Consider the following 22764-nt stretch of genomic DNA (forward strand, 5'->3'; position numbering starts at 1 on the left):
TTTTCCTTATATTAGGAACACTGAGGCCCTGAAGATGGGATTGCCTCTCTGTTCTACTCAGACATTGTATTTTTTAAAACCAAACATTAGTTCACCTCACAATAACAACATTCCAGTTTAAAGAATGTAAAAGATTGCCAACTTAAGTTTCCTGAACTTTCCCTCTCCTCAGTGACAAATGAGATTGTTACCCTCAACTATTTGGAACCTCGGACAGAATACGAGCTCTGCGTGCAGCTGGTCCGGCGTGGAGAGGGCGGGGAAGGGCATCCTGGACCTGTGAGGCGGTTCACAACAGCTTCTATCGGTCAGTTGAAGCAAACAGGCATTTATTCAGGAGCTGGGTGGGTGGGGGAGGAAGGGGAAAGAGGAAGGAAGACCAGGAAGGGTGGTGGTGGGTGAGTGGGGTGGTGGTGGAAAGGGGTTTGCTTTTGAATGGGTGGGAAAGTGACAGGAAGGCTAGCAACTTGGAGCCAAACTGGTCCTTTATTTGGGCTGCACTCCTGGTCTGTCTCCCTGGGGGAGGGAGTCTGCAGCAATCCACCGGGACAGAGAAGGAAGCAGATGACCCTTCAGGAAGGCAGGGACATCCCTTAGGAGTTGGGATTTACTTAGCAGCAACTGTGCTCCGTCTTGGCTCCCGAGTTTTACCACCAGCTTCCTGTTTCCATCTTAAGGGCCCAAGACAGGCTCTTGCCGCATACGTACTCCAGAAATCCCAGTTTATTTACTTTCAAAAGTAATTTCTAGTTTTTCGAAGTCATTCATGCACATAGTGAAAACATCAAATAGAATGAAAGGCTTTTACCTATAGAACAGCAGTTCTGGGCTTCCCTGATGGCGCAGTGGTTAAGAATCCACCTGCCAATGCAGGGGACACAGCTTTGAGCCCTGGTCCTGGAAGATCCCACATGCTGCGGAGCAACTAAGCCCGTGCGCCACAACTGCTGAGCCTGCGCTCTAAAGCCTGCAAGCCACAACTACTGAAGCCTGTGTGCCACAACTCCTGAGCCCACGTGCCACATCTCCTGAGCCCACATGCCACAACTACTGAAGCCCGTGCACCTAGAGCCCGCGTTCCGCAACAAGAGAAGCCACTGCAATGAGAAGCCCACACACCGCAATGAAGAGTAGCTCCCCCCTCACCGCAATTGGAGAAAGTAGAGTCCCAGAGTGGTTAATAACTTGCCCATGGTAATACATCGGGTGCATTGCCATACTAGATCTTCAGACTTGATATCTTTTTGTTTCTCCTGGATGAAACAAAATATCCAGGTATTTTTTACCTGGGAGTCCAAAGGCACAATGTCCTTATCCCAGTTGATGAGTTTTCCTATTTTTAGTCCATTTACTAAAAGCAGAAGGATATGGAATGATTTAGTGAGAAGCTAGGAAGAGCATCAGGCTCTCCTGCAGGGGTTGTGCATCCCTAACAGAGACTCTTCCCTCCACACTCACCACCTAGGGTTCATCTGACCAGCAGCATCCTTAAAGAACCAAATGAAACTCAGTAGCTACTCTGATGCTTGTAGAAACATTGTACAAGTAAGGAATGGCTTCCTGGGGACCCACCAGGTAGTAAATACCAAAAATAACACTGGAGACTACATATGACTTAGAGGATAAAGGAATCTCCATGACTATGATCCAAGGGGCCCCTAATATGTCATCAGGTTGCTGCTAAAAGGCGAATGGTAGTTAATTCTCTCTTAGAGCGGTGCTGGTGAATCAAAAGGGGAAGGCCATAATCTGACTCAGATGGAAAGTATTTATGGAACAGAACATAAAACACTTCACAGACCCGTACTGTGCTGTCTTCAGCTCTCAGAATATGTTCCAGCCAGGATGTATTTAGAGATGTCTTGGAATATATTTCAAAGTAGTTCTCAGGGGTGGGCGGGAAGGGAATTCTTGAAGGTTCATCTTTTCCCAGCATTTGAATTTTGCTGATGTTTGTTTTTAAATTCATTTGGCAGCTGTACTATTTATAAGTGTGTTGGTTGAGTGATAAAGGCTGGGAAGGCCGGGAGGGGAGGGGAGAGAAGATACTCTGAACACACGGCAGAGAGAGGGCAGGTTGGGAGGGGTGAAGGGTAAGTCATGCTCCCAAAGGGAGGGAAATGGCCATTTATGGGGTTGCTCCTCTGTACCAGGCACAGGCTTAGAAGGTTTACATGTTTGCTGCACACCATCAGTCCTCCCTCCGTCTGCTGTCATCGTAAGCCTATCTACCCACTCCAGGTGGCTTATTTCGGAACTTAAACTTTAGAGAAGAGCAAAAGGAGGTGACATCACCTCTCTCAATTTGCGAAGGTTATGGAGAAAAGACCAATAAGACCTGGAGCATAATGCCCAGCAGGTGGCAGGACCTGATTACTGGTTCTCCCTCATCTAAGGGTGGTCAGAACTGACCAGTGAGAGTCCCTCTCCCACTGGGTGGAAACAGACCCTTCCTCTCACCTCTGACCAAGTTTCTCGATCTTTTAATTTTATTTTTTAATTTTTTTAAACTTTTTTTTCATTTTATTGGAATATAGTTGATACACAATGTTGTGTTAGTTTCAGGTGTACAGCAAAGTGATTGTTATACGTATATTCATTCTTCTTCAGATTCTTTACCTTATTGTAATTTTTAAAATTATCACCCTCTAAAGAACTTCTTAGATAGTTTTGTCCTTAAGACAAAATCTCTGTTTTGTCTTAATGTCGCTTCTGCCATGAATTGTAATACCACAGATCTGTTTACATATTGTGGCCCTTCATAAACAATTGTCATTATCTAAAATTTTGTCATACCCCAAGAACCAATTTTTGCCCCCTTAGGGGCAATAACGTCCCCACCAAGAATGCATGAGTAGAGGATCACTATTCTATGTTTTGAAAATACTTTATATCTGAAGTTTAAAATATCAATATACTATTATTAACTGAAAATTTACAGATTCCTCCACTGTCCATTGGCCCAATGTATTTTATGGAGGAAGGAAGGAAGACAGAGAGAAAATGTTGACAGAGCCCCTAACAACTTCCAAGCATTTTCACCTTCACTATCTCATTTCTCCTCCTGAGTCTGGAAGATGAGTATTTTCATTTCATGCTCCATGTGAACTCGGAGAGGTTATGAATTTTCCCAAGGTCACAAAGCTAAAGGGACATGCTCCTGCCTCTTTGATTTCAAAACCCATATTGTTTCTATTCAGTTACCTCTCTGGTAGCCCAGGTTCTTGGGGGTAATTATGGCCGCACGGCGTGTGGTCAGAGTCAAGCCTTGATGTGATCAGAGCAGTGCGAGGCCTGGCCTAGCCATCACGGTGTTGTCATGTCTGAAATTGTCCTTGCTAAGGGGAAGTAACCCTGAAATTGCTTTAAAATATATTACTCAAAATGGGAACAGAAACACTGAACCTACAACCCCAGAACCTTGGCAAATCCAGTGTTTCCATTTTTATCAGTTTCCTTCCTTTTTCACCAGTTGTAGACATGGCTTTTACCAAGTGGTAAGCAGAGTTTTTTCTCGTGTGTTTTAAGTTTTGGAGGAGCTTTTGTACTTTTTCCAATAAACTTTTCATCCCTTGGATGGCTATATCATAATTTATTAAAGCATTTTCCTATTTTGAGCATTTTGGTCTCTTATGATTGTCTGTTATTATAAATAATGTTGTAATGGACACCTTCATGCACCTAGCTTTTCGCTTCCTTTGAGTTGTTTCTTCAGGATAAATCCTTGGTAGTCAGACTATACTCCCAAAGTATATGATCGTTTCTAGAGCTCTTGAAAAATATTCCCAAGTTGTCCTGCAAAGGGGTTGTATTCCTGTCTTACAATTACTCAAGCTACATACTAGAATATTTTAAAGCTTTGCTATTCTGGTAGGAAAAAGGAAAAGTATTACATGGCTGCTAGCATGTGTTTCTTTGATAGCTTGTGAAAGTGTATATTATTCTAGGAGCCAGGGTTATCCTATAAAGTTGTCCTTTGGGGCTGTTGTTACCTTCACCCTATATAAAAACAATGATTATTCTGGTTTCTCGTAGGTCTTCCTCCTCCAAGAGGTCTCAGTCTCCTACCAAAAAGTCAGACCACTCTAAATTTGACCTGGCAACCCATATTTCCAAGCTCAGAAGATGACTTTTATGTTGAAGTTGAGAGGAGGTCTGTGCTAATGAATAGTGATCAGCAGAATATTAAAGTGCCAGGCAACCTGACTTCAGTGCTCCTTAACAATTTACAGCCCAGGGAGCAGTACATAGTCCGAGCCAGAGTCAACACCAAGGCCCAGGGGGAATGGAGCGAAGATCTCATCGCTTGGACCCTTAGCGACAGTAAGTACCCCATGACGCCCCAGCCTTGCCTGAATGACACTCGGCTGCTGCCGTTTAGACTTAGCTCCCGTCACTTCAAGTCTGCTTCTTAGAAACCATAAAAGGTAGTTAGTTGTGAATGGAGGCTCATTAGCGCCCCCCACCAACACATCAAATCATTTTAGCAACCTGTAATATATACGAACGCTTCATGTGTTTGGATTTGTGGTAATTCAGCCAGGACTGTGCTAAAATTTACCTTTCCTTTCTATAGAGTTACTTATTAAGTAAATTAATAACATGAATAAGGTTTTCTAGGGCTTGTTGAATCTGTTATATGACAGTTTTTAGGATTGTTGCACACAGATGATGATTCATCTAATTCATCTAATCTTAAAAGCCAAAGAACTCTGCTTGAAAAATCTTCAAAACAGACAATTCTTGGCATTACAGTATATATGTATATATATATATATATATATATATATATATATATATATATATATACACACACTTGAGAGTAATATATATTTGAGTGTAATAAAACAACTTTTCTTTCAAAATGTTCTTCAGTTCAGGCTTCTCTCAGTCTCATATTGGTCATTAAAAATTAGCTGGAACTTCTAGGGTTTCTTTGTAGAATTGAAAGCTTTTTTTCATCATGAACCAGAGAGTTCTATTTTGATTCACTGCATTAGAACTGTCTGTGCATTTTGGAGTCCTTGGAAAGACTAGGTGTTTCTGGGTCACACCAACCGTCACTTATGCTAGGATCCTGTGGTCTCTTGTCAAATCCCAAAGTCTGAGGTTCTTTTCTGCAGCTGAGTTGCCACCCACCCCCCCTCCCCAGCCACAGGTGTGTAAACTGGCTCTTGTTTTTCCAGGCACTCTCTTCTTGTATCAATAACATGTGGAAGTCTCAACAGTTTTGTCTGTGTTTAGGGATGTCTTCTTCATCTTTAAAAAAATTCTGACATTTAGAAGGTATAGGACAATGCAGAGAATAATACAACAAAAACCTACATTTCTACCACACAGAATTAACAACTCTTAACATTTTGTCATATTTGCTTTCAGCCTTTTTGTGGAAGTAATTCCACAATACAGATATATCAAAATCCTCTTTGACCATCATCCCCAATCTAATTCTCTCCCCCTCTCCCCAGAGACAACCAAAATTATGAGTTTATTATGTATCTTTCCATTCAATGTTGTATGATTTTAATACATTAAGTACATCCATAAGTGTGCGTATGCGTATATAGTCTCCATCTTGCTTTTTGAACATGTCTGCTAAGTGCTTAACATATTTTCTAACAAGTGCTTAATACGGATAGGCCCTATGGACCAGTGGCTAACTACAGACTAATAGGAATCTTATTTCTTCTACTTGAATCTATTTCTTAAAAGCTGTGTGACCTCAGCCAAGTCACTTAATCCCTCTGAGCCTCAATACTTACAGTAAGATTGTCATGAGGAGTCAATGAGTTACTATATGGAAGGGCCTATATCAGTGTCAGCTCTCAGCATTTTTCTGTTTTCCTCAGTATCAAAAACAGTGTAATAGCAGTTTGTGGAGTAACAGAATTTCCGAGGTCTTAATTTAGTTTAAGGATGGCAAATATGTGATGTGTGTGTGTTGCCATTTTCCTGTCTGCAGCCACTTGTCAAGTCTGCGTCGAGCCCACTACCAACCGATTGGAGTTACCCTCTGAGATAACACTTACTAGCCATTCATGGTTTATGAGCTGATATTAACTCTCTCTCGAAAGCATAATAATCAAAGAGTTGGTAATATATCTTAAGTAAAATATTGTTTGTTTGTTTTAAATTTCTAGTTCTCCCTCCTCAACCAGAAAACATCAAGATTTCCAACATCACAGACTCCTCAGCTGTGATCTCTTGGACAATCCTGGATGGCTATTCTATTTCTTCTATTATCATCCGTTACAAGGTTCAGGGCAAGAATGAAGACCAGCACATTGATGTGAAGATCAAGAATGCCACCATCACCCAGTATCAGCTCAAGGGCCTAGAGCCCCAAACAGCTTACCAGGTGGACATCTTTGCAGAGAACAACATAGGGTCAAGCAACCCAACCTTTTCTCATGAACTGATGACTCTTTCTGAATCTCAAGGTTGGTAGAGTGGACAGGTATTTACATAGAATTATTTCTGGAGAGTATCAGAAAAGCCCCACTGTCTTACGATATTTACCCCATATTCACATCATGTGACATAATGGGCTGGTAGGCGTCACCATCTCTAAAGAAGTCCTTGGAATGAAAATGCCCCTTGGAAGGATAACCCGTTGATCTGTTATCTACCATGAAAACTTAGGTGAACTTAGCCCATCAGCACTCTCCATCCAGCAACTGAAGCTCTGAGGGATATGAATGCGATTCCACGCAGAAGGAAAACAGAGGACCCAGCTTAGTGGAGACAGCCCTGCGTGGTGCAGTGGGCGCTCCAGGAACCACACTCCTCAGAACGAACCCTCTTTTAGCTTGGATGACACTGTGGTAGTCCGAGTTTTCTTTCACTTTTCAGATCCAGGTTATGATGTCTCCACGTCCACCGTTAACCCCCACTCCAGAGAGAATAAGCCCTTTGAGATAGAGATCGCTCAGAGTGCCAAGCACACGAGGCCCAGTGTTTGAGATTTTTTGAAATTGAAATATAGTTGACGTAATGTACAATATTATGTTAGTTTCAAGAGCACTACATAGTGATTTGATATTTGCATATATTATGAAATGATCACCACAATAAGGCTAGTAATCATCTGTCTCCATACAAAGTGATTACAATAATATTGACTACATTCCATATGCTGTATATTACATCCCCGTGGCTTATCTATTTCATAACTGGAGGGTTGTACCTCTTAATCCTCTCCAGTGTTTGTGATTGGTAAAACCTCTTGAATGTAATTAGTGAAAAAGGACCCCGGGGGTGGGAAGAACTGCAGCTCCTGGAGAGCCTTCCCTCTGAGGTCTGTCTGAAATTGCACTTCCTTGCCCTCTGTGCTATACAGCTTGTGCAAGGGAATGTAGCTAGAGGGACATTAGAGGGAAATGGTGATTTCTGCAAATTTATAATTCAGACCAGAGTATTTTTACAGAAAATGTTATAGCACTAAAAACTTCTTGGTTCTCTTGAGGCCTACCTAGGGCTTAAGAAATAAAATCAAGCAAGCCCTGTTCTCGGTGCTGATCCTTTGGAACATCTTTGAAATATGCAAGGAATGATGGGTCTGCCAATTATAGAGAATTGTATTCAATAGTTTTCACCTGACACTCTTAATAAATGCATAATTTCAATAGTTACTTGTGTTTTGGTAAAACATGTACAGGCCCTAAATCCAAGTTATAAATAAAATACTAAGAGAAAAATTTTAAGACAAGATGTAACAAAACTAAACAACCCTCGTCATCCCATTTCAGACATCTCTTTATGCACGTATAAAACGGAGATAGAAGGAAAGGTACCAAATCACAAAAGAATAATTGTTAAAAGATAGGATCATGCTCTACATGCTGTTTCTCATACAAATACATTGAATTTATCTTTATTTGAATTTAAATAAGGGAAAGAAGTGGGGGGGTTATACCATAGTCTTTAATAGTTTATTTTGACCTGAGCCCAAAACTTAATGGTTTTTCCTCTCTCTCTCTTCTTTCCTTCCTTCTTTCTTTGTCGCATTGGTATCCTCAGGTTTTCTCTATCAGCTACTTTTTTTAACATCTTTATTGTAGTATAATTGCTTTACAATGTTGTGTTAGTTTCTGCTGTATAACAAAGTGAATCAGCTATATGTATATATATATGTATCTCCATATCGCTTCCCTCTTGTGTCTCCCTCCACCCTCCCTATCCCACCCCTCTAGGTGGTCAAAAAGCACGGAGCTGATCTCCCTGTGCTATGCAGCTGCTTCCCACTAGCTATCTATTTCATATTTGGTAGTGTATATATGTCAAGGCTACTCTCTCATTTCGCCCCAGCTTACCCTTCCCCCTCCCCGTGTCCTCAAGTCCATTCTCTACATCTACATCTTTATTCCTGTCCTGCTCCTAGGTTCATCAAAACAATTTTGTTTTTAGATTCCATATATATGCGTTAGCATACGGTATTTGTTTTTCTCTTTCTGACTTACTTCACTCTGTATGACAGACTCTGAGTAATATTCCATTGCATATATGTGCCACATCTTCTTTATCCACTCATCTGTTGATGGACACTTAGGTTGCTTCCATGTCCTGGCTATTGTAAATAGTGCTTCAGTGAACATTGTGGTACATGACTCTTTTTGAATTATGGTTTTCTCAGGGTATATGCCCAGTAGTGGTATTGCCAGGTCATATGGTAGTTCTATTTTTCATTTTTTAAGGAACTTCCATACTATTCTCCATAGTGGCTGTATCAATTTACATTCCCAGCAACAGTGCAAGAGGGTTCCTTTTCTCCACACCCTCTCCAGCATTTCTTGTTTCTAGATTTTTTTGATGATGGCTATTCTGACCAGTGTGAGGTGATACCTCATTCCAGTTTTGATTTGCATTTCTCTAATGATTAGTGATGTTGAGCATCCTTTCATGTATTTATTGGCAATCTGTATATCTTCTTTGGAGAAATGTCTACTTAGGTCTTCTGCCCATTTTTGGACTGGGTTGTTTGTTTTTTTGATATTGAGCTGCATGAACTGCTTGTATATTTTGGAGATGAATCCTTTGTCAGTTGCTTCATCTGCAAATATTTTCTCCCATACTGAGGGTTGTCTTTTCGTCTTGTTTATGGTTTCCTTTGCTGTGCAAAAGCTTTGAAGTTTCATTAGGTCCCATTTGTTTATTTTTGTTTTTATTTCCAATTCTCTAGGAGGTGGGTCAAAAAGGATCTTGCTGTGATTTATGTCATAGAGTGTTCTACCTATGTTTTCCTCTAAGAGTTTTATAGTGTCTGGCCTTACATTTAGGTCTTTAATCCATTTTGAGTTTATTTTTGTGTATGGTGTTCTAATTTCTTTCTTTTACGTGTACCTGTCCAGTTTTCCCAGTGCCACTTATTGAAGAGACTGTCCTTTCTCCATTTTATACTCTTGCTTCCTTTATTAAAGATAAGGTGACCATATGTGCATGGGTTAATCTCTGGGCTTTCTATCCTGTTCCATTGATCTATATTTCTGTTTTTGTGCCAGGACCATACTGTCTTGATTACTGTAGCTTTGTAGTATAGTCTGAAGTCAGGGAGCCTGATTGCTCCAGCTCCTTTTTTCCTTTCTCAAGATGGCTTTGGATGTTAAGGGTCTTTTGTGTTTACATACAAATTGGGAAATTTTTTGTTCTAGATCTGTGGAAAATGCCATTGGTAGTTTGATAGGGATTGCACTGAATCTGTAGATTGCTTTGGGTAGTATAGTCATTTTCACAATGTTGATTTTTCCAATGAAAGAGCATCGTATATTTCTCCATCTGTTTATATCATCTTGAATTTCTTTCATCCGTGTCTTATTGTTTTCTGCATACAGGTGTTTTGTCTTCTTAAGTAGGTTTATTCCTAGTTATTTTGTTCTTTTTGTTGCAATGGTAAATGGAAGTGCTTCCTTAATTTCCGTTTCAGATTTTTCATCATTAGTGTATAGGAGTCCAAGAGATTTCTGTGCATTAATTTTGTATCCTGCAACTTTACTAAATTCATTGATTAGCTCTAGTAGTTTTCTGGTAGCATCTTTAGGATTCTCTATGTATAGTATCATGTCATCTGCAAACAGTGACAGCTTTACTTCTTTTCTGATTTGTATTCCTTTAATTTCTTTTTCTTCTCAGATTGCTGTGGCTAAAACTTCCAAAACTATGTTGAATAATAGCGGTGAGAGTGGGCAACCTTGTCTTTTTCCTGATCTCAGTGGAAATGGTTTCAATTTTTCACCATTGAGGACGATATTGGCTGTGGGTTTGTCATATATGGCCTTTATTATGTTGAGGTAGGTTCCCTCTATGCCTACTTGATGGAGAGTTTTTATCATAAATGGGTGTTGAATTTTGTCGAAAGCTTTTTCTGCATCAATTGAGATGATCATATGGTTTTCCTCCTTCAATTTGTTAATATGGTGTATCACATTGATTGATTTGCGTATATTGAAGAATCCTTGCATTCCTGGGATAAACCCCACTTGATCATGGTGTATGATCCTTTTAATGTGCTGTTGGATTCTGTTTGCTAGTATTTTGTTGAGGAGTTTTGCATCTATTTTCATCAGTGATATTGGCGTGTAGTTTTCTTTTTTTGTGACATCTTTGTCTGGCTTTGGTATCAGGGTGATGGTGGCCTCATAGAATGAGTTTCAGAGTGTTCCTCCCTCTGCTATATTTTGGAATAGTTTTAGAAGGATAGGTGTTAGCTCTTCTCTAAATGTTTGATAGAATTCGCCTGTGAAGCCATCTGGTCCTGGGCATTTGTTTGTTGGAAGATTTTTAATCACAGTTTCAATTTCAGTGCTTGTGATTGGTCTGTTTATATTTTCTATTTCTTCCTGGTTCGGTCTCGGAAGATTGTGCTTTTCTAAGAATTTGTCCATTTCTTCCAGGTTGTCCATTTTATTCACATAGTTGCTGGTAGTAATCTCTCATGATCTTTTGTATTTCTGCAGTGACAGTTGTTACTTCTTTTCCATTTCTAATTCTGTTGATTTGAGTCTTCTCCTTTTTTTTCTTGATGAGTCTGGCTAATGGTTTATTAATTTTTTTTATCTTTTCAAAGAACCAGCTTTTAGTTTTATTGATCTTTGCTCTCGTTTCCTTCATTTCTTTTTCATTTATTTCTGATCTGATCTTTATGATTTCTTTCCCTCTGCTAACTTTGAGGTTTTCTTGTTCTTCTTTCTCTCATTGCTTTAGTTGTAAGATTAGGTTGTTTATTTGAGATTTTTTTTTGTTTCTTCAGGTAGTATTGTATTACTATAAACTTCCCTTTTAGAACTGCTTTTGCTGCATCCCATAAGTTTTGTGTCATCGTGTTTTCATTGTCATTTGTTTCTAGGTATTTTTTGATTTCCTCTTTGTTTTCTTCAGTGATGTCTTGGTTATTTAGTAGTGTATTGTTTAGCCTCCATATGTTTGTATTTTTTACAGTTTTTTCCCTGAAATTGATATCATAGCGTTGTGGTCAGAAAAGATACTTGATAGGATTTCAATTTTCTTAAATTTACCAAGGCTCGATTTGTGACCCAAGATATGATCTATCCTGGAGAATGTTCCATGGGCCCTTGAAAAGAAAGTGTATTCTGTTTTTTTTTGGATGGAATCTCTTATAAATATGAATTAAGTCCATCTTGTCTAATGTGTCATTTAAAGCTTGTGTTTCCATGTTTATTTTCATTTTGGATGACCTCTCCATTAGTGAAAGTGGGGTGTTAAAGTCCCCTACTATTATTGTGTGACTGTCCATTTCCCCTTTTATGGCTGTTAGCATTTGCCTTATGTATTGAGGTGCTCCTATGTTGGATGCATAAATATTTACAATTGTTATATCTTCTTCTTGGATTGATCCCTTGATCATTATGTAGTGTCCTTCTTGGTCTCTTGTAATAGTCTTTATTTTAAAGTCTATTTTGTCTGATATGAGAATTGCTTCTCTGGCTTTCTTTTGATTTCCATTTGCATGGAATATCTTTTTTCATCCCTTCATTTTCAGTCTGTATGTGTCCCTAGGTCTGAAGTAGGTCTCTTGTAGACAGCATACATACGGGTCTTGTTTTTGTATCCATTCAGCCAGTCTATGTCTTTTGGTTGGAGCATTTAATCCATTTACATTTAAGGTAATTATCGATATGTAAGTTCCTATTACCATTTTCTCAATTGTTTTGAGTTTGTTTTTGTAGGTGTTTCCTTCTCTTGTATTTCCTGCCTAGAGAAGTTCCTTTAGCATTTGTTGCAAAGCTGGTGTGCTGGTTCTGAATTCTCTTAGCTTTTGCTTGTCTGTAAAGGTTTTAATTTCTTCGTCGAATCTGAATGAGATTCTTGCTGGGTAGAATAATCTTGGTTGTAGGTTTTTCTCTTTCATCACTTTAAATATGTCTTGCCACTCCCTGCTGGCCTGCAGAGTTTCTGCTGAAAGATCAGCTGTTAACCTTATGGGGATTCCCTCGTATGTTATTTGTTGCTTTTCCCTTGCTGCTTTTAATAATTTTTCTTTGTATTTAACTTTTGATAGTTTGATTAATATGTGTCTTGACATGTTTCTCCTTGGATTTATCCTGTATGGGACTCTCTGCACTTCCTGGACTTATTTCCTTTCCCATGTTAGGGAAGTTTTCAACTGTAAGCTTTGCAAATATTTTCTCAGACCCTTTCTTTTTCTCTCCTTCTTCTGGGACCCCTATAATTCAAATGTTGGTGCTTTTAATGTTATCCCAGAGGTCTCTGAGACTGTCCTCAATTCTTTTCATTCTCTTTTCTTTATTCTGCTCTGTGGTAGTTATTTCCACTATTTTATCTTCCAGGTCACGTATCCATTCTTCTGCCTCAGTTATTCTGCTATTGATTCCTTCTAGAGTATTTTTAATTTCATTTATTGTGTTGTTCAGTATTGTTTGTTTGCCCTTTAGTTTTTCTATGTCCTTGTTAAACATTTCTTGTATTTTCTCCATTGTATTTCCAAGATTTTGGATCATCTTTACTATCATTATTCTGACTTCTTTTTCAGATAGACTGCCTATTTCCTCTTCATTTGTTTGGTCTGGTGGGTTTTTACCTTGCTCCTACATCTGCTGCATATTTCTCTGTCTTCTCATTTTGCTTAACTTACTGTGTTTGGGGTCTCCTTTACACAGGCTGCAGGTTTGTAGTTCCCTTTTTTTTTGGTGTCTACCCCCAGTGGGTGAGGTTGGGTCAGTGGCTTGTGTAGGCTTCCTGGTGTAGGGAACTGGTGCCTGTGTTCTGGTGGATGAGGCTGGATCTTGTCTTTCTGTTGGGCAGGGCCATGTCCAGCAGTTTGTTTTGTGGTGTCTGTGAACTTATTATGATTTTAGGCAGCCTCTCTGCTAATGGGTTGTGTTGTGTTCCTGTCTTGCGAGTTGTTTGGCATGGGGCATCCAGCACTGGAGCTTGCTGGCTGTTGAGTAGAGCTGGGTCTTAGTGTTGAGATGGAGATCTCTGGGAGAGCTCTTGTCAATTGATATTATGTGGGGCCGGGCAGTCTCTGGTGGTCCAATGTCCTGAACTCGGCTCTCCCACCTCAGAGGCTCAGGCCTGACACCAGGCCAGAGCACCAAGACCCTGTCAGCCATGTGGCCAGGTATGTGGGGGGGGAGTTTCTTGCCTTTTGGGAAGTCTGAGGTCTTCTGCCAACGTTCAGTAGGTGTTCTGTAGGAGTTGTTCCACATGTATATGTATTTTTGATGTATTTGTGGGGAGAAAGGTGATCTCTGGGTCTTACTCCTCCACCATCTTGAAGGTCCCCCTGCAATAGGAGCCTCCACTGAAGATGCCAAACTCCACAAGAGCGATAGGTGCAGAGGCTTTTTTTTCAGAGGTTTTGCAGATTGTTTTTTTTGTTTGTTTGTTTTCCTTTGTGCTTCGTCTAGTTTCAGTTTTTCACAGGGTGCTTCATGCAGAGGCCTTGCATCCAGCACTTCACATCAGAGTGTGTAGTAAGAAAATCTCCATCAGCTCTTTAAAACAAGAAAAAAGCCAAAGCAGACACTATGCTCTTTAGAGTTGCAGAGCTTTAAAGCTTTTCTAGGTGGTTAAATTGTGCAGGGAGGTTTAGTCACTTACCCAAAGTCATAGATCTGGTTAGCCATTCTCACTATTACTCGGTAAGGTTCATCTGCTTGGGCCTGTACTTGGAAGTGAAAGTTGAACAAAGGACAACAATTAGTGATTAGCATGTTGCCATTTAAAAAAAATGCCTTTTGCACATTTCTTTGAACTTAGAACAGCCCTGTGAGTCATCTCCATTGAGTTCTAGAAAATAAATGAGTAGCCCAAGGTCACCTAGCAGGGCTCAGGCTGCCATTACACTCCCATTACACTGTGACTTCTCCTGCAGATGGTCTTGGCCTCTCTCTCTACCTAGACTAACCTGCTCCTTCTCCTGTGTTCTCCGGCACAGCCCCAGCAGACCTCGGAGGTGGGAAGATGCTGCTGATCGCCATCCTTGGCTCAGCGGGAATGACCTGCCTGACGGTGCTGTTGGCCTTTCTGATCATGTTGCAGTTGAAGAGGGCAAATGTCCAAAGAAGAATGGCCCAAGCTTTCCAAAACGTGGTATGTCTCATCTTCCTAATAGTAATAAGTGCAAGTCCGCATATCTGCAGAACCTTCATTTTAAAGATGTGGGTCAAAAATTTTACCTGTAAAGCAAATATTTCCCTTAGGCAAGTTTCATCTTTTCTTTGTCTTCCATTATGAAATGGGAGATAAATAGCATGACTGTATGATTTCTTGTCCAAATCAGAACAATTCTAAGAATGAAAAGGTTGCTCTTAATAAGTATGCAGAAGACCAAGCCTAAAGCAGGACTACTGCCCCATCAGAAAGAGAATACAGTCATACTAGTAATAAGTCACCAGCGAGGGTAATCTTGTAATATAAAGAACTGAACATTTTTGGTAATGAAGGGCCTAAGGGTAACCAGACCTCAGAGTGACAGGTAATGAAGATTTGCACTAGACCAGTTTTCCCCACATTTCCCTGTTTCCAGTTTCCATTTTGTACCTCTAATATCTCTTTCAATTCTATTATCCCTCCTATATGTATGGATTACATATACGTGTGTATCTCCATTCCTGTGCACCCTTCGGTCTGCAGCCATAGTTCATGGTGCTTGGCATGGCCTCTTTCTTTCATCTAGGAATTTTGACCAGTAAAAAGTTTAGAAAATCATACTTTACCTATAGGCACCCTATTTGAGTCCTTTGCTATACTACAGCCTGAACATTTCTCTAGTTCGTGGTTTCAAGCTCTGTAAAATTAATCTGTACCCACCTTTATTGATTCTGTATATGAAACATTGAGTACAATTACATATTCCAAATGAGGTATACCTTCCTGTACATGAGTCCCTGAGATTCCCTTCAGTACAGAACAAGGGAGGCTCTGTAATCCGACTCCTTGCCAGAGCTGGCTCAACTCAGGCTGTCCCTGTAGAGGAAGGACCAGCAAGGGGGTAGAGAGTGCTAGAGCGCATCACGGTACTGATGCTTTGTCCTGATACCATCAGCAGCCACTGAAACTCAGGAGAAAAGGAGACACCCTGTTGGGTTTTGCTCTAAGCATCAGTCATCTTGGGGCCAGTGTCTGCGCCAGAGTGGGCTTGAGAGATTCTGAGCTTTAGGAAAAGTTAGAGAGAGTGAGTAAGAGCCAAGAATAGACCAAGATGACGCTAGGAAACAAAGCTCTCACAGAGGTGTGTCCTGTGACTGACCCAGATAGGTCTCTGAGCTCTTTTCGAGATCAGAACTCAACACCGGCTCATTCCACAGCAGAGTAGAAACTCAAATGTGACTAACTCAGGGATGTGCTATTTCGTGGCATACATGCCGTTATCCTCCCCTCCCTCACCTCTGCAGACATAACTAATTGATTGTGGCGTGCTTTGCCACTGAGGCCTGTGATCATGCCCATGCAGCTCTATAGGCAGCCACTTCATCTGAGTGGGCCTGTTCAATGAACCCTATTTCCGTTTTCATTCTAGAATTGGATACAGTATTTCTTTTTTCACCCAGTGTGGGTACAAATCAGGACGTATTATGTATCTTAAAATTATGAAAAATCCTGACACAAAACCATTATTTTTCTAGCGGGAAGAACCAGCTGTGCAATTCAACTCAGGAACCCTGGCCCTGAACAGGAAGGCCAAAAACAACCCAGATCCTACAATTTATCCAGTGCTTGACTGGAATGACATCAAATTTCAAGATGTGATTGGGGAGGGTAATTTTGGCCAGGTCCTGAAAGCTCGCATCAAGAAGGATGGGTTACGGATGGACGCTGCCATAAAGAGAATGAAAGGTCAGTGCTTGGACTGCTCGAGTCAGCATTTTACTAGGGTGGGGGGACAGCCTGACTTCCTGTTGAATCTTTCCTCTAAGGTCTTACACTCTTTAAAGAAAAAATTGGCGTGGTGTCAGATAGAGCTGTGACGTGCAACTGAAGGTGATGTTTCCTTTGAGGGTCAGGATGTAAACATGAAGGCATAAGCTAGTTAGATACCACTGTCTTGATTCCTTGGGATGTGAGAATACAGATTCTCTGTCATACCCTGCTGACTTTGGGGGAGCATTATTTTTCTTAATCTAGTGGTTCTCAAAATTGAGCATGCATCCAAATCACCAGGAAGGCTTGTTAAAAAACCAGATTCTTCAGCTCCACCCCACAGTTTCTGATACAGTAAGTCTGGCGCAGGGCCACGGAACTTGGATTTCTGATTAGTTCCCATGTGATGCTGATTCTGAGGCTTGGGAGACCACACTTGGCAAACCACTATCTTCATGGATTATCTGCATCAACATTCCTAGAAATATTGTTAGAAATGCATCTACTTGGGTTTCTCCCCCTCATGGTTCTACTGTATTCTAATTTCTGGGATGGCGCATGAAAAATCTGTGTTTTTAAGCTTGCTCAGTGGCTCTTCTGTACACTCAAGTTTGAAAACCCTTGATGTATGGTCACAGGAACTAGATCTTTTCCAGTTGTGTTCAAGACTGCTTGGGGGAAGAAGAAAAAAAAAAAAAAAAAGACTGCTTGGGGCCTATCCATTTAATCAGATCTTCTGAGAAAGCAGAATGACTTGTTCCCTGGCAATACTAGCTGTCTTCTCTTCCGGGTGAAATGACAGTTTAGAAATGACTTGACTGCGAAGCCGCACTGTTGCTTTTACAGCACACAGGCTTGAAAAGTGGCGCATTAGAGCCAGCAATGTAATTACTAGTTTCATTGGGCAGCTCCATAGTAAGGACTCTCTGAGCTTGCTGATGGGTTTTCCTTCTTTTTGACTGCAATATTAAGCCTAAGATGACAATTAACCCTAAATCTTTTCAAATCATCGTTGTTTTCCACATTGCTAGAAAACACTATGTCAGAAAATGAACAAAACAAAATAAACACAGTATTATCTATGCTTAGAGACAGTAATGTTTCTACACACACACACACACACACACACACACACACACACCCCTTGCTTAGCATCCAGAAATCCCTTTTTCATTTTGCTACTTTAGTTACAGGGAGCTTTAGGAAGCAGTAAAAGTAGTGAGAGGAGAGAGGGTATAGAACTTTGTAGCATCAGTTTTTATTGGCATCTGACCTGAGCTGATTGTCTATCTCATACCCACGTGAAGAGATAGAATAGCTTAACAGGGCACCAGGGCAGACACTTTTTGCAGGAAAAGTCATGCATGCAAAGAGGGCAGCTACTGACAGCCTTATTATTAAAGAGCTTTGTTTTTTAAATGCTTCCAAGGTATTGACCCTCAGGTCCCTGTGGTATAAACAGGGTCCTCGACTTGGAATTGCCTACTTGTCAGCCTTATGGGTACCCTTAGCCCATATGAAACATTCCCATAATTTCCAAGCATGTTCAGGGATGCACATGGCTACCAGCTCCCTTCTCACCCTTTCCCCCAATGTTATTTCTTCAAAAAGCCATAATAGCATACTGTCACCGACTCAAGGCTGATCAGCCAGTTGTGCACCAGCCAAAGAGCTTTCTCTTCAGCCTGACTGGTGGTTCTCCCTCTGATCAAAGTGCTAGTGGACAGATGGAATGAAAGGAATAGAAATAAATGCAACTGTTTCCTGATTACCAAGCAACTTCTATGAAAATGTCTTTGAGATTTGAGTTTTTTCAGTAGGACTGGTTTATGAAAAAAGTAAAGTTATCATAATAAAGCAAGGTGTGTACACTACTGGTGATGTTTCCCTACAACTTTGTTTTTATCCCTGAACATATTTGTCTCTGGACGGTAGAGTTAGCTGGGAGAGCCAGAGTCTAAGAATGGACGCAGCTCCATCTCGACCACATCATTTCCCTGGGTATTTGAGAGCTTCAACAGGAAAACTTCAGAGCAGTGCTTCTCAAGCAGGGGTGATTTTGCCCCCGGGGGGACATTTGGTGATTTCTGGATACATTTTCGGTTGGGCTACTGGTATCTAGTGGGTCAGGTCAGAGGTGCAGCTAAACATCCTACTTTGTATAGGACAGCCCCCAACAATAAAGAAGCGTCTGCATTATAGTCATCTCTGATTTCTACACAGTTTTCCAGACCTAATGGTGGCTGAGTGTACCTGAAGGTTCTGGGAAGCAGAGGGGGGACAGTTGTTTCTGAAGAGGTGTAACAGAAAGGGATCACTACTCTTTACTTTCTTCCCAGAATATGCTTCCAAAGACGACCACAGGGACTTCGCTGGGGAACTGGAGGTGCTTTGTAAACTTGGACACCACCCAAACATCATCAATCTCTTAGGAGCGTGTGAACATCGTGGTAAGATGCTCTTTTCCTGTCTTTCCTGCCAGATTGTTTTTTTTTTTTAAAAAAAAAAAAAAACAGGCACATTCCATATTGAAATTAGGAAAGACAGTCATGTAAGATTGTTATCTATTTTTTTTTTTAAGTTGCAGTTTCAGTCTGAATGTCTGGTCCCATTAATAGATCGTGCTGAGATTTAGTATCTTTTTGAAGGTAGATCCCAAGGCTGAATCTTTTGGCCTCTGATGTGGTTCAGCTATTACTGCCCCAAAAGATCCACGGCTCCTACATGCCTCTACCTTTGCTAATCCAGAGGTTTTCTCAGCTACTACTAAGTGGATTGAGGCAGCCCTCAGCACCAGGAAGAGTGAAGTAGATTTGTTCTTGTTAGTTGCCTACCTTTTCATTTTCCCTCCAAACCCAAGGAACTGATATTCTGAATGTTAAATCTGTGAATGCCATTAATCTACTGTAATGTGAAAGCACTGGTGATGCTTAGGTTAAAATAATAATAAGCTTATATCTAATAGTATCAATACTTTGTTTTTATCCAAAACAATGTCCTGGACAATAACACTGAAGTTTTACAACTATCCTATGTCACACATACCCTTAAGTCCAACTTATATGATTAATTCAAGTATTTATTGAGTATTTCCTATTGTAATGCGTGTAATTAGCTGTGAATGAGTAGGTAACAAGAAATCTTTCATGGCTTTACCTCTGCTTGCTACCTGGGTTTGTAGCTCTAAATCTATGCTTAATCTTAATTTCTCATGGAAAAATTTGCTCCAACAAAAAAGCTCCACACAGTAATTATTTACAAACTTGACAACCTCTTGTTGACTTTGCAGCACAAATACCAACAATGGAAAAGAGACTACTTCCTTTTCCTCAATTTATTAAACTAAAAATACTGGTACTTCAAACAATATATCATTCTGTGATCCAATAAGGGTGTAATTCTGAAAGCCAGATCATGTCTCTTAGGTTAAATAATGAAGTCATGACATTTATTTTTGAGCTATTTCCTGAGAACAGTAATCAGCATCGGACAGCAGTAAATGAAAGTTAAAAGAAAAAGAAAAACCGACAACAGCAGAAGAATGTACATCTTTTAAAATTTTGCTCTCTCGTCACATTATTGGTTGGCCCTTAAAATTTATAATTCAGTAAAGAAGTGAGAAAGCACATTCATACCAGAATTGAAGTATCTCTTTCTTTATAGTACAACAAGATTCAGTGCTAGATTTTTTTATTGTTGAGAATTTCACTTTCTTAGAATATCTTTGAAGTTTACATTCATTCAACATTAAAAAAAACCACAAACAATTCACCTTTAAAAGACAGTAAAACCACTTTACTTTTCATGGGCTCCAAAGATCAATGTTTTTATCAAAGCAGCTTACATTTTATTAAAAAGGAAAAAGGAGAAAGCAATTTGGAATAAAAATAAGACACTGCACCATAGTTTCCTCTAGGAACTATTTTGTTTTATTTTTTTCCTAAAAGGTTGAGTTTTCTGGTTTCTGTAAGCAAAAATGCAATCCCTGACACTAGACTCTGCTGACTAGTGACCTACTCAGCAACATGGTGACTTATTCCAGATTTTAGGGAGGAGCAGAAGGCAGGAGAGAGAGAAAGTTACCTGGTGTGGGTCCTTCTGCTATGGATATTTAATCATTGTTTTTTGATTAAAAAAAAATAACCTTGGGCGTCCCTGGTGGTGCAGTGGTTGTGAGTCCGCCTGCCGATGCAGGGGACGCGGGTTCGCGTCCCGGTCCGGGAGGATCCCACATGCCGCGGAGCGGCTGGGCCCGTGGACCATGGCCGCTGAGCCTGTGCGTCCGGAGCCTGTGCTCCGCAACGGGAGAGGCCACAAGAGTGAGAGGCCCGCGTACCGGAAAAAAAAAAGAAAAAAAGAAAAAAAAAACCCTCAGGAAAAGCTAGATTCATACTGGAATAACATGCCTGGCTCATATTAGGTTCTTGATATTCAATATTGATTGAATAAAAAAATGAAAGGTGATGTGGACTAGCTGTCTTCGATCGTCTGGAAGCAAATGCTTTGATTTCATTCTACTAGTGTCACCGAGTAGGTGACTGGAAGCCCTCTATGTTTGGTAGAGGTGGGGAGGGGAACCCCGAGAGCAAGCACTTTAAGTATTGCAGGAATGATGTCACTTGCCTTCCTCCTGGCCCCAGCATTACCGAGGTTGGTACCACTAGATGTGTAGCTTTACGATAAAACAGAGGTTTATAAGCGTTTCCCGAGAATCACAGCACATCTCAGAAATATCACAGCAGCTTAGGATTACTGATAAAGTGGTGCTCTCTCCCTTCCCGCACAGGCTACCTGTACCTGGCCATCGAGTATGCCCCCCACGGCAACCTCCTTGACTTCCTGCGCAAGAGCCGCGTGCTGGAGACGGACCCTGCGTTCGCCATCGCTAACAGCACCGCCTCCACGCTGTCCTCCCAGCAGCTCCTCCACTTTGCAGCAGATGTGGCCCGGGGAATGGACTACTTGAGCCAAAAACAGGTTCGTACTGAGGACCTTGCTTTGGACATCTTTCCTCTGAAATCCTCTCTGGCATCAGAGTTTAGATAAGTTTGTACATTTGTTTTTGGTCGCTCTCTCTTCCTTAATTCCTTCTTACAGTCTTCTAACTTTCATATCTTTGCTAATATTCCATCTCTTTATATAGAAGTTCATGCCCAACACTGATGGTATGTTTATCTAGTGACTCTCATCATGTGTATTTGGTGAGGTGCCTTCACCGATGTTAGCTTGGCGTGGCTCTAAATAACGTACACTAGCAGAGGCCATTCATGGCAACTGGAAGATTTCATGACCTGGTTTTTCTCCCAGGTTGCTCCTCCAGAGACATGTGGGTCATTCGGCAGAATCCACTCACTGAGCATTTAGGAGAGGAACTTTAAGGGAACTGGATTCTGGTGACTTTTGAAAACCCCTTTTCACACTGACCTCTCTGTTTCCCAAAGCTCTTGCCCCTAGGCAAGAAACAAAATGGAGTGAAAAAGCAAATGCGATGCTGAAAATACATGATTTTTTTTTTTTTTTTAATTTCAGTTTATTCACAGGGACCTGGCTGCCAGGAACATTTTAGTTGGTGAAAACTACGTAGCCAAAATAGCCGATTTTGGATTGTCCCGAGGTCAAGAAGTGTATGTGAAAAAGACGATGGTAAGTTCAGAACAGACGCTGATGAGATCCTTTCCGGGGCACCCCTCCCTCTCCTGATGTCGTTTCTCTTAGAATACCATCTTTCTGTGACGACTGAGGCCTCTGACCATTTTCCCCATTGGATAATGCCCTGGCCCAGCAAACATCCTTTCTCATTTTTGATTCCTAAAATGACGGGAGGGTCCACATTTACCAATGAAGAAGGCCCTGTCACACGTGGCCAAGTAATTGAACGCGCAAGCCTAGTGCTGCAGGGACTCAGGTCTCAATCCAGCCCAGACCCTGAGGTCTGGTCTCACTCAGAAATCTCTGGAGAGCTCCCACAGTCCCCTTTTGCACAGCAAACTGAGGAGGGGGGAAAAGACACTTAATATACCTTCTAAAACATCAAGGAAATCAATTAAGGAGGTTCCTAAATCACAAGGATGCGCTAGAGAGAAACTCATAACTTCTAGATGCTCATATAAGATTTCCCTCTTTGCCAAAAGTTCTCTGCTCACTCTTCAAGCCCCAATCAAATCCACTTTCACCTAATGATACCTCGTCTCCTAAACATTCATATTTTATCTTCAAATACAAGCTCCCGGGAGAACCTCACCACAGTGTTAAGAGAGAAGCTGGACTCATTCTGCTACTTTTGTCCACCCTAGAATCATAAAGCCCGGGACGTGCCACATTCCTGGACATTAGTGCTGTGCCGACAACATGCCACCACCCTCTGCTTTCCCTGAGCGCGTGGGCAATGCAGGGTGTTGGGCGCGACACACCCTGTAGTCTTTGCAC

The 22764-nt window shown here is 41.0% G+C and overlaps 1 protein-coding gene across 2 annotated transcripts in view; it reads left to right on the plus strand.

Annotated features, from left to right (window-relative positions):
- TEK (TEK receptor tyrosine kinase) overlaps positions 1-22764 on the plus strand; it is a 104880-nt gene that overhangs the window by 72330 nt on the left and 9786 nt on the right. For both annotated transcript variants that reach the window (XM_032635333.1, XM_032635331.1), the window contains 8 exons: positions 173-307; positions 4036-4323; positions 6141-6440; positions 14414-14568; positions 16104-16314; positions 18678-18788; positions 21125-21315; positions 21868-21981. In XM_032635333.1, the coding sequence (XP_032491224.1) occupies positions 173-307; positions 4036-4323; positions 6141-6440; positions 14414-14568; positions 16104-16314; positions 18678-18788; positions 21125-21315; positions 21868-21981 (1505 nt within the window). The remainder of the gene's footprint in view (positions 1-172; positions 308-4035; positions 4324-6140; positions 6441-14413; positions 14569-16103; positions 16315-18677; positions 18789-21124; positions 21316-21867; positions 21982-22764) is intronic.

Source organism: Phocoena sinus, chromosome 6, assembly GCF_008692025.1.
Source record: "Phocoena sinus isolate mPhoSin1 chromosome 6, mPhoSin1.pri, whole genome shotgun sequence".
NCBI lineage: Eukaryota > Metazoa > Chordata > Mammalia > Artiodactyla > Phocoenidae > Phocoena > Phocoena sinus.